The sequence below is a fragment of the Zerene cesonia genome, chromosome 11, assembly GCF_012273895.1.
Source record: "Zerene cesonia ecotype Mississippi chromosome 11, Zerene_cesonia_1.1, whole genome shotgun sequence".
Classification (NCBI taxonomy): domain Eukaryota; kingdom Metazoa; phylum Arthropoda; class Insecta; order Lepidoptera; family Pieridae; genus Zerene; species Zerene cesonia.
Window position 1 is genome coordinate 5,947,294 of NC_052112.1, and position 16,109 is coordinate 5,963,402.

The 16,109-nt window shown below is 34.2% G+C and overlaps 1 protein-coding gene across 1 annotated transcript in view; it reads right to left on the reverse strand.

The window, feature by feature from the left end:
- Positions 1-16,109, reverse strand: part of LOC119829927 (zinc finger protein 395) — a 39,103-nt gene that overhangs the window by 13,968 nt on the left and 9,026 nt on the right. The window contains exons 2-4 of the mRNA XM_038352666.1: positions 11,686-11,852; positions 5,325-5,452; positions 4,238-4,395 (exon numbers count right to left, since the gene is read on the reverse strand). Coding sequence (XP_038208594.1) covers positions 4,238-4,395; positions 5,325-5,452; positions 11,686-11,852 — 453 coding nt within the window. The remainder of the gene's footprint in view (positions 1-4,237; positions 4,396-5,324; positions 5,453-11,685; positions 11,853-16,109) is intronic.

The window sequence follows — 16,109 nt, forward strand, 5'->3', positions numbered from 1 at the left end:
TTATATAATAGTCTATTTAAGTGTAAAAAATATACGTAGTAATTGCACAAGATTCGGTATTTATATAGTTTATCTTAAATATTAAAATCACGGTCTGTGTTAGAGGTGTGATCGATTTTTTACGCTTCCGACGTTACACGTGTTACAGCTGGTATTTCAAACCGTGCTTTCCTCAACATGGCAGAAGTGGGCATTATTTGTTACTTTCCTTCTTTATAATATGTATGTAGTATACGGAGGGACATTTCTTTATAAATCTGTCACTTATGTACAAGGCAATGCTACTCAGAAGGTTGTAATACTTATTAAAAAGTTAAGGTTGTGCAGATCGTTATGTTTCAAGCTAAATTTGTGTTTTGCAAAATAGTACTGAAAATTAAATGTTTTATGTGTTATACTAGTAAAATAATGGCAATTTTGATATTTCAGGTAAATATATACCTGCTTGAAGACAACATACCCTGTTTTGTGAACATGAATGTATTCGATGTGAACTTGGATAAATGTGTAAAAATACAGTTCCGGGTTGATGATAACTTATAAAGAAACTGACATAAAGGCGCGCGTTAATGCTGATTATGTAATCAGTGCAGTCCGAGCATGCCGTGATGCAACTCGACTGACTATTGTAGTCGACGTCAGATCGGCGGGCGGAGTCCGAATTCTCTCTCTCATCGCTTTATAATACATACGTTATCTTGCAATATAATAATGTTCTTTATTTATGTTGATGACATCTTAATTTGAGACGATAATACTCGTATTGATTTTAAGTATTAAACATAATGCGAAAACTATGTTGTATGCAGAATATTACCGAGGTCTTGCTTGGTTATAATAACCGTGTCCTTAGTCAAGGTCTGCCAGCTGGCGTCACTCCTACACTCATATAATATACAATAACATATTAATATATATACAAAACAGATGGTAACAACTAGTCAATATAAACTGTTTGCATTTCCTATATAGGGATGTTGATACAATTTTCAAGTACACTGCACAATTAAAATGATTAGCTATTTGCTGACGCAATGTTTCGTGGTGGTTGTGTGGGGTAAATAGTGCACAAGAACAGGTTCTCACTTCACATGTGTCGGACAGTGTGCGGGTTCGGTGACCTCCCAGCCCGATAATCCGAGAACTGACACCGAGAAAAATTATACTCAGGTAAGTATAGACCGGATATCAGATGATGCATCAAGCGCACAATTGCCTGCACGATTGCCCTTCTTGTATTACACCTTTTGTGTGCAAACGGCGAACTAGTTCCTTGATATTCCTATGATTTCAGCGACAGGCGACTAGACTAGACAATCTGATTATTTGTAATTTTGTGATTCGTTCAGTAGGTACTCAGCTCTTAAGAGAAAACATTATTCAACGTATATAATGTTGGCATAGATGTGTAGTAATAAAAATGTCAACGAACCTTACGTTGAGAAGAGTTTATTTTCTTACTTTTTGCAATCACTAATATCGCATTTCTAAGGAACAATTTTCAATAATATTCACATCAGATTCACCCATCATGATTGCGCATTTGCCAGGAATCATGTGATTATTCATTTGGCGACATCATGTCTCGGCATACCTACTGTCATTACTTCTTTCACCAGTAATAGTTTCAGCCTTACCAATAAGTGGAAACCGCAATAGACCTTACATGATTTCAACGTGATAAGCTAATTCATTTCTAGGAAAGTGCTATATCGAAGTTTTCCACGAAAGTCTATTTTATATTTAAGTATTGTATAAATTTTTAGCACAGAATGAAAACTACAGTTTATCTTTCACAAAAATGTATTTTGATAATATTATTTAGTTTAATAATAACCTAGTCCAATCACAGTTTATCATTTTATTTTTTTATTAGGTACACATAAATGTAACAGTTGGCTACGCAGCAATGTAGATATCGCATAGTATTCACAAGGCCAAAGTGTAGATATTAAAGATTATGTATACTTCATGTATAATGATCGTTTTATTGCTCACTTAAACTGTGGCTACCAGTCGTTTCGTGTAAATAGTAGTTACGTAAGTGATGTAGATAATAGTGAGATGAGCAGTTGTGACTAGCGGTACGCCCACGGTATTTTGGCGTAGATACAAGGTTAGCGTAGAGCGTGGGATTGAAATGTTATGCACGCCAATTGGTACGTACTGTTGCTCGTGGATAGTTTTTTTTTGCTATTACGTCACGGATGCATGAATGGTTCGTGTTGACTGCTGTGATATGTATAGAATACAATGTCTAAGCAATTGCCAAAGTTTTATATCAATATGCAAGAAAAAACTTTTTCTACACAATACCACGTTTATTCTAATTTTTTTATTCATAATAATTTACATCGATATATTGTATTCAAAATATTATCGTACTTTCCGACACAATTCATAAATAATGTTTTAATGAGTAATATATAAATTTTGAATATTACACTATTATTATGATAAAAATCGTTTTACGCTGAAACGTATGGTAAAAAATGAAACGAAACTATTTATAGCTAAAAAAATGACTATCTATCTAGATTTTAGACGAGTAACTACTAACAGTTTACATACTACACAAGTAAGCAAGTTTTGTTGAAATGTTTATCAGCAAATTTTTGTTCTTATTTTTCTATTGAATTCGAATATAAGATCATTCTCTATTTGTTAGGTTAGGTTATCTGCGGTTATTCACTTACTGCGACATTTTGTTTCCTAAGCTGTAATAATTTAAATTCATGGTGCGGTAGTTAAATTCAAGAGAAAGTAAACGAATTTCATACAGAACAGATGTATATGGATGGAAATTTCCCCGAATTATTCATAAATGTGAATAGTGAAGTGAGTGAGATTAGATAAAATGTGCAACTGCAGTGACGATGCCAACATAAATGTATTTATGACAAGTTTACAATGGCATTGCATAATGCGCGACCGCAGTACTGCACCTTGACATTGTATGTGCGACACACTGAACCGTCCACGTGTATCGTTAATCATTATACATAATATTATACTTTCGTTATTATGTAACGAGCAAACTCACATGTGTACGCATTACCTACGTTTTAAAACTCATACCATATTCATCTGTATTCACTTATTACAACTTATATATGAAACCACCTCTCATTACACCACTAAAATATGTTAATATACGAACGTTTGTGAATAAATTATATAATTCGTTTTCTAAAAATGTAGATAGATCTTTTCTCACTAGGTTAAAATAGCTCGCGAAAAGAGGTCATATTGTCATATTATTAACTTTCGCTAATGCATATAAACTGTGTGAATAACTTTTACTTTTGTTTTGGTTATGTTAGGTGTCCAATTTTTACGAAAGAAATGAGTATATGCTTTTTAAAATATCACCAAGTTAAAATACATAAACAATCTTAATATGCTTTACATGTAAATTGACTTGAAGCATTATGTTTGCGAAACAAGGAATAGGAATTGCAGCGTTATTCAAAGTTGTGATATAATGGCCTCTAACGACGGTGAACAGGTGTCTTGCAGTTTAGCCAGTGAAAGTTGCGTTGTTTGAAATACCAGCTCCAAAGCTACGTAAATACAACACAATGGGGTTAATATCTACACATTGAACAAAGACTTGCATCTGCGGGTCTTAGTCATTCAATTAATTGTGCGTCATAATAACTTGGATTGCAATGAGTAGTTCCTCAATAGGCGAAACTTCGCTACAAATACGTATAAAATAGTGCATTCAAAAACGTAAGGTAACAATGACTCGTTGCGTACCAACTAAGTCAACAATGTAATTTACTTGAGCTCATATTTACTTGGTAGTACATAATATGAAAGCGAGCACGATTTGTGTCACGGTCTAATTGAAGTTGGTTACACGGTGGCCAAACATTAAACAAGATGTTTAATTTCACCCAAAATAATTTAAAATATACGAAACGTTTCAACATGTGAATAAATTATATTTAGAGATATCCCCTACATCTTTATATTGCACATTTTTCATTAACGTAACGACATTCTTACCCTTGATTGCGATTAAACTACAGTTTTTTATTTAAAACGAAAACTAGTCTTTCGTCCCCGTATTCACCACCAGCGTTATCCAGAAACCTGGGAAGGAAATAAAATGTAACTTAGGTCACGTTCCTGCCTAGAAACTTTAAACGAAAGTCGGATGGATGTCGACGTCATTCACTAATGATATACTAAGTACTATTTTAAAAGTAAATAAAAAATATTTACTTACCCTCCTCTTACGTGGATGATGATCTTCATAATCCATGGCAATACCTTCATCGCTGAAAGAGGATGAAACAGGCGGTGGGGAAGGAGTGCCGGAGCGCCATGAAGACCCAGAACTGCTGCTTGCACCAGGAGAGACTGAAGAGCGGCCTCCCCACGCACCTGAGAAGGTTATAGTGCACTCTTAACCTAATTTATTTCAGAGGAGATTGTAACATTCAAGGAATATACCAACTTAACAATAGTATCACGTGGACTTGTACTAGTATCAATAGAAATGTAAGTATAAAACGGAAGTATAGCTGCCCACTTTCACTCGAAAGCCCGTTCATTTTCTCGCGGCATACATACTTGTTCATTACAACAGAAAAGAAGATGAATCGTAAACTTTTACGATTCGAATTAATATAATTTGCTGTTAATATGATTAACTATGTTACTGTGTTACGTACACAGTTAGCTTATGACTCTTATATCCATCCGTATTTTTACTTATACTCGTTGTTCAAAGAAGAAAAAACATAATATCTTCCAGAGTTCTTTGATTTCAAATTTAAAAAGAAGTACTTCATAGCTTATATTGGGTCGGTTGTTCAATAATGGCGATGAGTAGAAGAATAGAAGTAGCAATTTGGTTAGATCTCGAAACGCTAGAGCACTGCTGTGTCGAATACCTGTCTAGACTATGTCTAGACTGCAGTCTAGACGATATCATCGTTTTGTAGATTTTACATAAAACTAAGTTAAATTAAACATTTCTCTCACATGTATATATTTATATACAAACGGTAAGCATAGCGCCGTTGAGATAGCTCGCGTCTAGAACATTCATGGAAGACAATCTGCAATTTGCTTGCTAGATGGGAAAGTGGAAAGCTACGAGTGTGACTTAGCAGGTATTATTAGTTATATAACATTGCTGCTATAAGTCAAATTGAGTTACAACGTAGACGACGTAGCACGATCAAGCTTGCGTAATAAGTTAATCAATGGTTTTAGGTAGATTTCGTAATGAAACCAACAAATGTATTATGGAGTTCTAAACAATTTTAGGCAATATTTTAACAGATTTTTCAAAAAATATTTCGTACTTGGCCTGGGTGAATTTGGAGAGCAGCTTAAGGACATAAGCACGAGTGCCGCGTTGCATTCGTTCATTTGATCGTCGCGTTCGCCGTAGCCCAAGTCGTAGGAACTGCTTGGCCCGCGTTTGCGAGATCTGTAAAAAATACAAATAAAATATAAATGAGCACTAACACAATTAAGGATTACTTAAATGCCTCAAACAACATTAAACAGAAAATTAATACGAATTAAATGTAATAACGATAATGCAATAAACGGTTCTAGCAATGAAATATAATGAATGAAAATCAAATATTTGTTAGTAGATCATTCTTGATAGTTCGATGAACTATGGACGCGAAAAGTTCATCAGTTCAATTACAGATTGAACTCAGTCTGGGCGGATTAGGTATTTGGGAAAGTTGCGTAAGGACGAGTCCTATGATCCCGCCACGTCTGGCCGCTCACCCCGCCTTTTCCAAACTAGAGTTCGTTAGACTTTGACACTAGGATAGGTCAAGAAATTTCTATAATAAGTAATCTTTTTTATCATTCAATGCATTATGCACGTAAACTACACTGTTTGCCGTATATTGATAACCTTTATGTTTTACCTTTGTTTGTCCGATAAGATAAAAGTGCAATTGCATTAATTTGTCTTTTAACAAAAACAATGATTATTCGTAGCGTGAACGATTAAAAATATTATTATATAATTTGAGAGTGTGGATTGGGTGCGTGGTTTTGTTTTTTTATTAACAAACATAGGTGTCAACTATTAAATGTAAACTGAATATATAATACCACATTTATTCTTCGTTACACAATGCCTCAATCAGTCCGGTGATCGAATTAATATATTATCAATAGGCTCGGGATATCAAATAATACGTAGTATGAATAGACGTCCTCCACACAACCGTCTTAGCTAGGTACATTGACTCTATCTTGAGAACACTGACCGTAGAAGCTGAAAGCTGTTTTTTATTTATAAAGGTGAGCCTGTAAGTAAAGTTGTTTTATTTTTATTAGGAGAATCATATATTTTGCAATTGTTTAATTGTCGTTAGCACTTTGGACAAATGTTACAATTTATTTATACATTTTTCGCTGCAGGATGTAATTTGTTTTGCTATTTAGGCGCATCTAAAAAATTATGCGTAGCCTGTCGAGCTGAGTGAACCCCAGATACAAGGTGTGTTCACCCCGTGCGGGCACGACCTTCCACAGGTCGCTACTCGCTATCCGATCTGCTGCTTTATGATTATTATTGATTAAAACTGAGAACGCTAAATTATCAAATTATCAAATGACAATAATTTTGGTTAATTAAAAATTATTTAAGACTCAAACATCTCATCTTCTTCTATTGAATTCTGTATGAAATTCTCAGGTCTTCTATTGAATTCTTTTTGAAATTCAGTATGATTCCAGAAATTTTCGTGTAAATTGTAGGAAACATTTTTAGTTAACCACGCTGCTAAAGATTCTCTGCTCGCCAACTGAACGCATTCTTTATAAAAATAGCGGTGATGTAACGTCCCTTATATCTCTACATGTTGTGAAATGTCCCTGATAGAAATAGAAAAAATATGTTTGCGACCTTCTCGCATACACAATAAATAATTATGATGTTTTATATATAATGGAACGACATCGAAACGTCAGACACGGGTGTTTTGCAGATAAATGCGTAATTGATATTTAAAAAATACCGTAGCAAAATGTTAGCACGTGAATCGTGACTGATGAATAAATTAGGTAACTAAATGTGTTTAGCTAGATAACAAAAATGAGATGACGTATGACGACTTGAGAAATATCAAAATATATTTAAACAAGTGACCTCGTGAGCCAAGGTTTCTTGTAACTTATGTAAATCGATTAAATTTTTAATAGTATCACGAAGCCGGTCGCCGGTTGCCGGCCGGCAGCTGAGCACATACGAATAATGTTTACTTCTACTTGGCGATTGTGACGTATGACATAGTGCGGAGTGCGGAGTGCGGAGTGGGCAATACACGCCGCACGCCGCACGCCGCACACGTAACATTGAGAGCGACCTTGCTGCTTGTTGCTGCGCTGCCGATATGCCGGCTTTCATTAAACTTATTATAATACGTTGCTTACATAACCTGTAACGACGTGAAAATACGTTTAGTTCAATATAATTTTATACATTTTAATTCGTAGAGAATTTTAAAGTGTAGAAAAATATGTTTATACATATTCTTAGACTTATAGAATTGTATGCACTACAAACTATAGGATACGTACTGTTATGGTTACTTATATAATGTAGCCATATCGAATATATCAAATTTATAGTTATTAAACACGTGTGGCGGATTTTTACGCTACAGTCAATAAATGTATAAATATTCTTGCTTATCGCCAATCGTTTTTCCTACGCTCACCAAATTTAGCACTTGAAAGCAAAATGCTTATCGAATATCAATATGCTTGCTGTTTCGTTATGATTGATTGATGATTATCCTGTCTAAGCTAAATGAATCATTATTGTAAAAAAGGTAGAATGAAAACTATTAAAATATGTAAAAAAAAATCTCAATCAGAAATTTTAGTCTGCAAAAAATAGGTACAATACAAAAGCTAGTTCGGGTATGATATCATTTACCGCCACAAATAGGTGCTAGTTGTGTTAGGTCATGATGCGTTTTTTGCTCCACAAAAAGTAAATATACCAAATGCGATATGCTTCGCGTTACGTTAATGAATGAAACACTGACTTTTAATGAAATTACTAAATCAGATACACATTATAGATTCATTATAATTGCACAATAGGAAAAAGTTCACTAATAATTTTAATTTTAATTTGCAATAAGTTTGACAGCAGGTTAAACATGATAAAGTATTTTAACGATGAAAATTAATTTTCATTTAAAATGAAATATTTTTTCGGTGTTAATGCACATATTTAAATTGGAAGAAATACAATAATTATTTATTAATAATCCGTGGTAATTACTGTCAATGTATCATAAATACAAACATTGTCCGGACACAAAAGGGTACAGCGACCTTGAATATTGCAGAAACATTAATACTTGTCATGATCTGAGACTGCCTCTACCCGTTAATATATTGAGATTAAATAATCACGTTATGCTTTAGATTATTTATGCAATATACTTATTCATTGTTATATATTATCCAGTACGAAGAGATCGACTTGATTCGTATTTGAGTAGTCTATACCTATTTGTAACTACAATATCTCGATTTGTAGGTAGGCATTTTTTAGACAATAAAGATATATTTATACTGTCTAGTTATATTATGGTTATCTATGGTATTACTAGCTTTAATAATAAAGACTAGCTTTGTGTTGCTAATTGTTTCATTTAAACATATTTTAACAGGACAGTTAGTTGTAAATTGAAATAACTTACGTGCAGTCTAAATTCATAAGTAGGTACATACTTTACTTCAGTGTAATTTGTTAAAATTGAAGTGTGTAAAAACTTCAGTCTCCGAATTGTCTTTAATGTTCAGTTTCGAAGAATAATTACATAATTACACGCCAGACTTTTTGTTCCCAGAAAAGGGGTTATTCCACCTGTAGGTAGGTCATTGGAAAGTCAACTCAAAGTTGAATACTCCCAATGAGTAATCGATCATTAAATATTTGTATACAAAGTTATTAATACATGAATAATACGTACATTTTCAAATACCTTTATCAAGAATGGTATTGAATTCCATTCATACGAGTCTAATTATGTACGTCTCACTTTTATTTTATATGCGTTATTAAAACACGTACGTACGGTTTTTGCATAATTGAATGCAACATTTTTAAACACTTTCTCTACGTCAACGGCATACCTTCACCTGCTAAATGAGATAACGGTGCTTACAACACGAACGAAAGCAAACGTGTGCCCAACGAGAAAGTGACTCCATTACCTTTCCTTTGCTGTGCTTCTTCTCTTTTGATGTTGCGCATATACATGCTTAAGTTTGTAAGAAAATTTAGGCTCTCGAAATATTGGCTTGTTTTAATTTAGAATTTATCAAAGAATAAGATTTTTACGAATAAATCTATACCAAAGTTCAAAATCTTTTTAATATAAAACTTAATCATGCTTTCTACAACGAACGCTGGTATACGTAGACTGTCCGTGTCATCCGCCCATGACAATCAAATATCACTCATTGCACATTTGCATACAACTGTATGCTAAGATTTATTCACACACCATTTTAGACATTCACAGAGTATTGCATGTTTCCACGTCTAATATTAACAACTCTGAAAATCCTATGGTAGTGCGAATAGACTTATTTCATGCTGGTAGGATGGAAATCATGAACGTGTTTCGCACATTGCTTATCACGCCGAGGATCAACATTTAAATTGGAACGAAGGGCGTGATAAATGGCTGTTCACAGTACAACCCAGGCTTGCGACATCAAAATGCGAGTTGTACAACTGGCCCACTAGCCGAGTAAGGACGCTACTTGCATTAGGACGTTTAGGAATGCTGCATATATTGACAAAGCTTAAGGCTACTTAACAACAAGGTCGATGTGTGAATCTGTTTTCCAAATAAATTTTCTAATAATAATTAGAGTGGGTTTTCATTGCTATGTATTTATAATCTCCAAAATGTAAGTTTAAAGTAAAAAATCAATATTATTACAAATTTATTCAAATGCTCATGGAGCGCTTCTTATAAATTGAATAAAAAATATCAATAAAACAAAGAGTACATTAGTGTGTTCATACCACACTTTCCTAGTGTGTCGTTGCGTTCCATTTTGAAACTGGGTCACTATGTCATGGCGTTCGCACCAAGTAGGTACGACGCGAGTGAGGCGCCATCTTTGAATTTTGTTTAAATGAACGCTACAAAGTTATAGGTGGGGTAAAATTTGGCGTTGTCACAAGGTTTAGTTTTTATGAAAAGCAAATTTTATCAAAATTGGTCAGTCGTTACTGTCGCGAAGGTAGTGAATAAACCTTTTATAAAATTCTGTTAATATTTTGCAGTATGTTGCATTCATGAATTAAGATTGATACCTGATTTGATGATGATAATGAATAAATGACTCTGATGTGTCGACTGTTTTCTTTTAAGAATTTAAAATAACATATATATGTCTTTAAAGATTAGTTTTTACCTAATTAGGAAGCTAACAAAAAACAAGAATAATTTCTGCAAGCCACACAATTTCTGCAAGCTTGCTCAGTAATCTGATTTATTTTTTATTTCGGCAACGGTTGTGAAATTTCGTCTCAGAAGTAGAGGTCTCGCCTCTCACCGGCATGATGAAAAGTGAAACTATGCCGTGGACGAGCGTCACGTCGCGACAGACATTTAAAGCCGTTTGTTCCGGTTCTTTATGTATATCAAGTAACAGTAAACTGCTCAATAATTCTGCAATTCCCTGTATACGTTATTACAGTCTGTGATTATTTTGGTAGTATATTTATTTATAACAATTATCGCACCGGAATTTTACGGTTGAAATTTTTAATCGTTCTCATTGTTGCATTGTCTGTCCCTCTCTGTGATAGAAGGAGGGGTGTGGGTTGCGGGAGGTAACTGTAGAATGTAGGCAAGTGTGACAAGGACGCGCCCGTACTCCGCGCTAAGCTAACACTTCCATCTAGTTTCTAACGTGCTTGATTCGGATTTCGCAACTAGCCGCGCACCTCCACTCTACCGATGCACGATTGTGAGCGATTACACCTACGTACCTGTAATACACACAGCAGTATCTGGTGCATGAGAAATAATACAAGCGTCGATACGAGGTCGAATGCACTGTATGACAAAGTGTTCTTTGCTTCTTTGTTTTCTTTGAATAATTCAGAGCCTTCACTTCCGTTTTAGCAATAAAGGTAGTGGAGATACCTAGATGATAATTGATCGAAACACGCGAAAAAGAAGATAAGGGAAACATTGCAAGGTTACTTTGTTTGCAATAGAAATGAATCGGCCTTCTCGCAGTTACCGACGAGGTGAGCCGCTAATCCAAGGCAACATAACATCGGAATAAATTTTTGTTAATGATTCTCACCAACTGTATGTGGTACCAGCTGATATCACTTACAATGTTAGCGTTTCGTTTAAAATATGTTTGTATTAGATTGCCAAGTGGACGCTATTGGCCGAGATTAAAGGGCAACTTAGAACAGGAAATAGATGAGTAATTAACGTCAATAATGTTATATGTGTGTATATATAGTTGTGTAGGATATTTATTGCACGTTGTATATTCTATACAACAAAAGCGTAGAGTATAAATCATAGCATTAAATGGTAGGTATTCATAAACTGTTTTCAATTTATGGTTTTTAAGAGAAGTAGGAAATTTTTTTTTAACGGTTCTATAAAATCAAAGTTTACAAACCCTTGCATATGATGTGCTGGGACTTCGATGGTTGCAGAGGCGCGGCGCCGGTCGCCAGCCATGTCTGCTAGTCTTGCAAAATCGGTGTCGACATCAGCTAACCTCGCGGATTTACGTGACTCCAATAGTCTGACTTCCTCCAGTCGTTTTCTTAGCTCTATTGGCACCTGAATTGAAATAAATAATATATTAAGATTTAGATTCCAGTTGTTTTTAAAACATAAATGTATAAAATATTTTGATTTTTACTTGTGTACTGCTCTGGTTTTAACATAAGCATATAATCTGCAGACCAAGCCCTTACATTTCACGTCATCTGCCTTTTTATTATGTAATGAACTAGAGTTAGCAACAAGCTGGGTGTAGGTATGAGATCAATATTGGCGACCTTCGAGCGAGTTGGACGTGACGTCATGACCTAGCGCAGTTGGAAGTGGAGCGAGATGCGTTCCGTGTCACAAACTTTGTTCTTATGCAACCTTTGCTTAATCAATGACTCGAATAGCCTGTTGTTTATAGCTTGCAAATAATCATAGATTCTAGTTATCATCAAGGTCAATTATTATTAAAAAACATAATATCATAGTCATATCATAGATAATATATATTACAAACCATAAACAGTATTTTATATAATAAAATCCAACAACTTTGAATAAGACGTTTGAATGCTTGTTTGTAGAATAGTTAGAATTAAATGGCAGTTTTTCACTCTTTAACATGGGTAGGTTATGTGTGTAATGAAAACCATATTTGGATCGAATGACGCATATAATACAAATATTAAATATTTGCAATCGTCCGTGATTCGAGTGAATTGATTAAAATGTGGAATAAACATACAATTAAATAAACTCGTTGACATTGCTTGTTTTTGGTCTCGTGCTTCCTTCTTCGAGATCGAACAATTGACACGATAATGTGCGCGTGTGTGCGAACTGGTTTATGGCCTCTATAACTACGTCTCTTTCATACGTCAGAGAGTTGTAATAATTGATAGAACACTTTGTTATTTAACGTGAGTTCTATATGCGTCATATAATTGCATCCATATTTTCCTCTTATTGGGGTTTACATGCAATTTTCTAATGACTTAGCATTATTATTTTATCAATGACGTATTTTCATAAAACGTTTCCATTTCGCAATATAAATGACTAAAAATAGTGCTAAGTTACTAAACTTCACATTTAAATGACGCTGCTAAGTGGAGTGCTGAATATAACGTTTAACCTCGATTGATTTAAATGAACTCTTTAGAATCATTAGCCCAAATTCTTATCTAGAATAGTTTTGTCGTATTTGACAATCACTTTCTCTTTTACTTTGTTATACCTACTTCTAACATCTAAAAAATTAAGGAATGCAATAATGAATGTAATCTGTGGCAAAATTTTAATTCTGTACATATTCGTGCGGTTGTACAGTCGCCTTTTATGAGAGCCGGATCTACGATTGCAGTGAACGTCGGCTTTGATCACAGCACTTTCACTTTTTAAATGATTTTGTACGCGTGGTCCGACTACAATTATTTTGGAAGATTGAAAGTTACTAATCACGGTCTTTTGGTACAACGTGTATGTTGTTAACTCATCTTTTCGAGACCTGCATTTCATAACAGTTGTTTTCTTAAGAGTTGAAAATTTTGTTTTGCACAATTTATTTTATTAAAGCATTCAATTTAAAGTTAAATGTTATTTTTGTCATTATGAAAAATGTGCAGGTAGGAAGATATTTTGGACACAGTAGAGCGGATCTAAAACTGATTTAGAGTTTATCCGGTTGTTAACAGGTAGCCAACGTGCGCTGCGCAGCTGTAGTTTCGTGTCCCCCCCCACTCCCCACCTATTCGCTTTGAGTACGTTATGTAAAAAAGTGACAAGCGTTGCACAATTGCTCGATCCGATGGCGAAACTTGGCCGCTCGCAAATGCCAGTGAAAGTCACCAAGTGACTTTGACACGATAACTGTTAATACTGCGTCATTATTATAGCATTAGATTATTGAGCTCATGACCAAATTAAGGAGGAGGAATTTAAAACTAATGTATAGATACGCATTTTTAGATGCTTTTTTATATTATGTATTACATGTTTTGTACAGGAATGCATTTTGTACATTTAAATAAACATTGAGCAATAATTGTTGTGGGCAGTAATTACCTTTAAAATATCAGGTTTATAAATATAATATAATTGAGGTTCATGGTCATTAGCAGCGAATGTCGCAGTGTAGTTTCTTGTTCCTGGTTAATCTTTAGGTCGTAATATATTAACTTACTGGATTTTAAATAAACATTTTCTAGAAATGTTTGTCATACCGAAGGCAATTAATTAGGTTACAGTAACAATTTAAAATACAGTAGGCCCGGCAGAACTGGAATCTGGTTTGCGAAAGTTCAACCGGCTATATTGCATATCGTTGCCGCTTCATGAAACAAATTACGTGACGGGGGTTTTTACATTTTTTATAAAGTTTCTTTGACACAAATTGCCATATTATGCTTAGATATTACAGTGACATTCATGAAAAACAGAATTCTAGAGATTGCGTTGTTTTCAAGCAGTTTAATAAAATGAAAACATTGCATGATACAAATATTATACGCTTTTAAATACAATATGTGTCGATTAGATGATTGTATAATTAATAACCATCAGTATTAGATGCGGTATGTGGGCGTAATTATAATGGCATTGTGTTAGAAGCGAAAGTTATCGCGAACAAGTGGCATTGACTGTAGCGTCTAACGAGTCATTGGCTGAATGCGTGTGACGTGCGTGCTGCGTGGTGCTCGCGGCTAGCATACTATGCGACGTAGCACTACGTATGTATTGACTATTTTGTTCTAATACGATATAGCTGTGGTAAATGATCTGATTTATTTTATTTATATCTCACTATGTCTTGTTTATTTAACTTTTCAACTGACGTCCCAAAAACGACGAAGGTACTCATTTTGACTCTGTTTATTTATTGTTATGGCTTTGATACTCGATAACTCCGTGGGTTATTTTTTTTATAGTATCGTCGGCAGTGAAGTTAGTCTTTTTTATGTCATAGTGGGCAATGGAGCTCGTGGATTGCCTGATGGTAAGCGCTACCACCGCCCATGAACATTTGGAGAGGGGTTTTCAACCGATGGACGACTTTGAACATTCCGTTGATGAATATTTACAACAAAACAATTGATATATTTATATGATAACAGGAATCTTTTTTTTTGTTTCTCTTTGTTGTTTATATTTGTATCAATGTCAAGAAACATGTATTATGATTAAGAGTTGACTTACGTAATACGGAACAGCGTAGGTATAATCAACATAAGTTAATATTCTACATTAACTGATACGATTACTAAGTGCGCAATTCATTTAAATGTTTCGTGTTAAGAAATCACCCATTTGTTGAATCAAATAACAATACAAACAAAATCTTCATAAAAATTTGATGAAGTTAGGATACAACAATATAATAAATAAAGAATAATTTAAAATGCAAAATCTCTTACACTTAAATCGATAACATCAATTTGTATTATTGAAAAGATAGCACAAGAACAGGTAGCCGCGATTCTTTGATAAATGACATTGATCAATATATTTGATAACAATAAATTATATTAAAATACATTATTGAATTGTAAATTTAGTTTTTTAACAGAAAAGAAAGACGAATATGTATTTACACTAGTAACGATCTACTTTAAATAAAATTTTGTCAGGATAGGTAGTAGATATTAATTCTAAATATTCGATAAGGCCGCAGTCACGTTGCTATATGCATGCATAAGTTATTTACTAGGGACTCGCGACTGAACGAATACTTGCCCATAAGCCGACGGAATGATGGTTCTGCACCTAACAGTTTTTTTAACTAAACTGTAGCATCGCAGATTTTAAGTTACAGAATATAATAAAATTTGGGAACTTTTCACGTTATCTATTATTTTCTTAATAATTTTTTATTAATAACCAGCTCTATCGTATCTCCGATTTTTTATTATAACGTTTTAATGCGTCTGTAAAAAATGATTTAATATTAGACTACTAGTTTTACTAGAGTTAATAATGGACTGTTGTGAAGTAATACTGCGGAATAGAAATCTAGTAAAGGATAGATTATGAAGTATTATTTAATCTAATCGGATGTTAACTGTTAGATCAATCGACTAGTGCAGCTCGCGGCCTTGTATGATCAATGAATACTAATCTGCAAGCAAACGGATGCGATGGCAACGAGCACGCAAATGCTCTGCCCGGCTGCAACACAACCTTGCCCCAAAAATTGCGACCTACATTTCATGTAAGTCAAAATGCAACCAGCGTTTTTATTACAGTCATTCTCCTTGAAATACTCATTTCATTAGCGGCCCGCTAAATTGCGTTAGCAATTAATTCAATCCTGTATTAACTGAAGCAAGT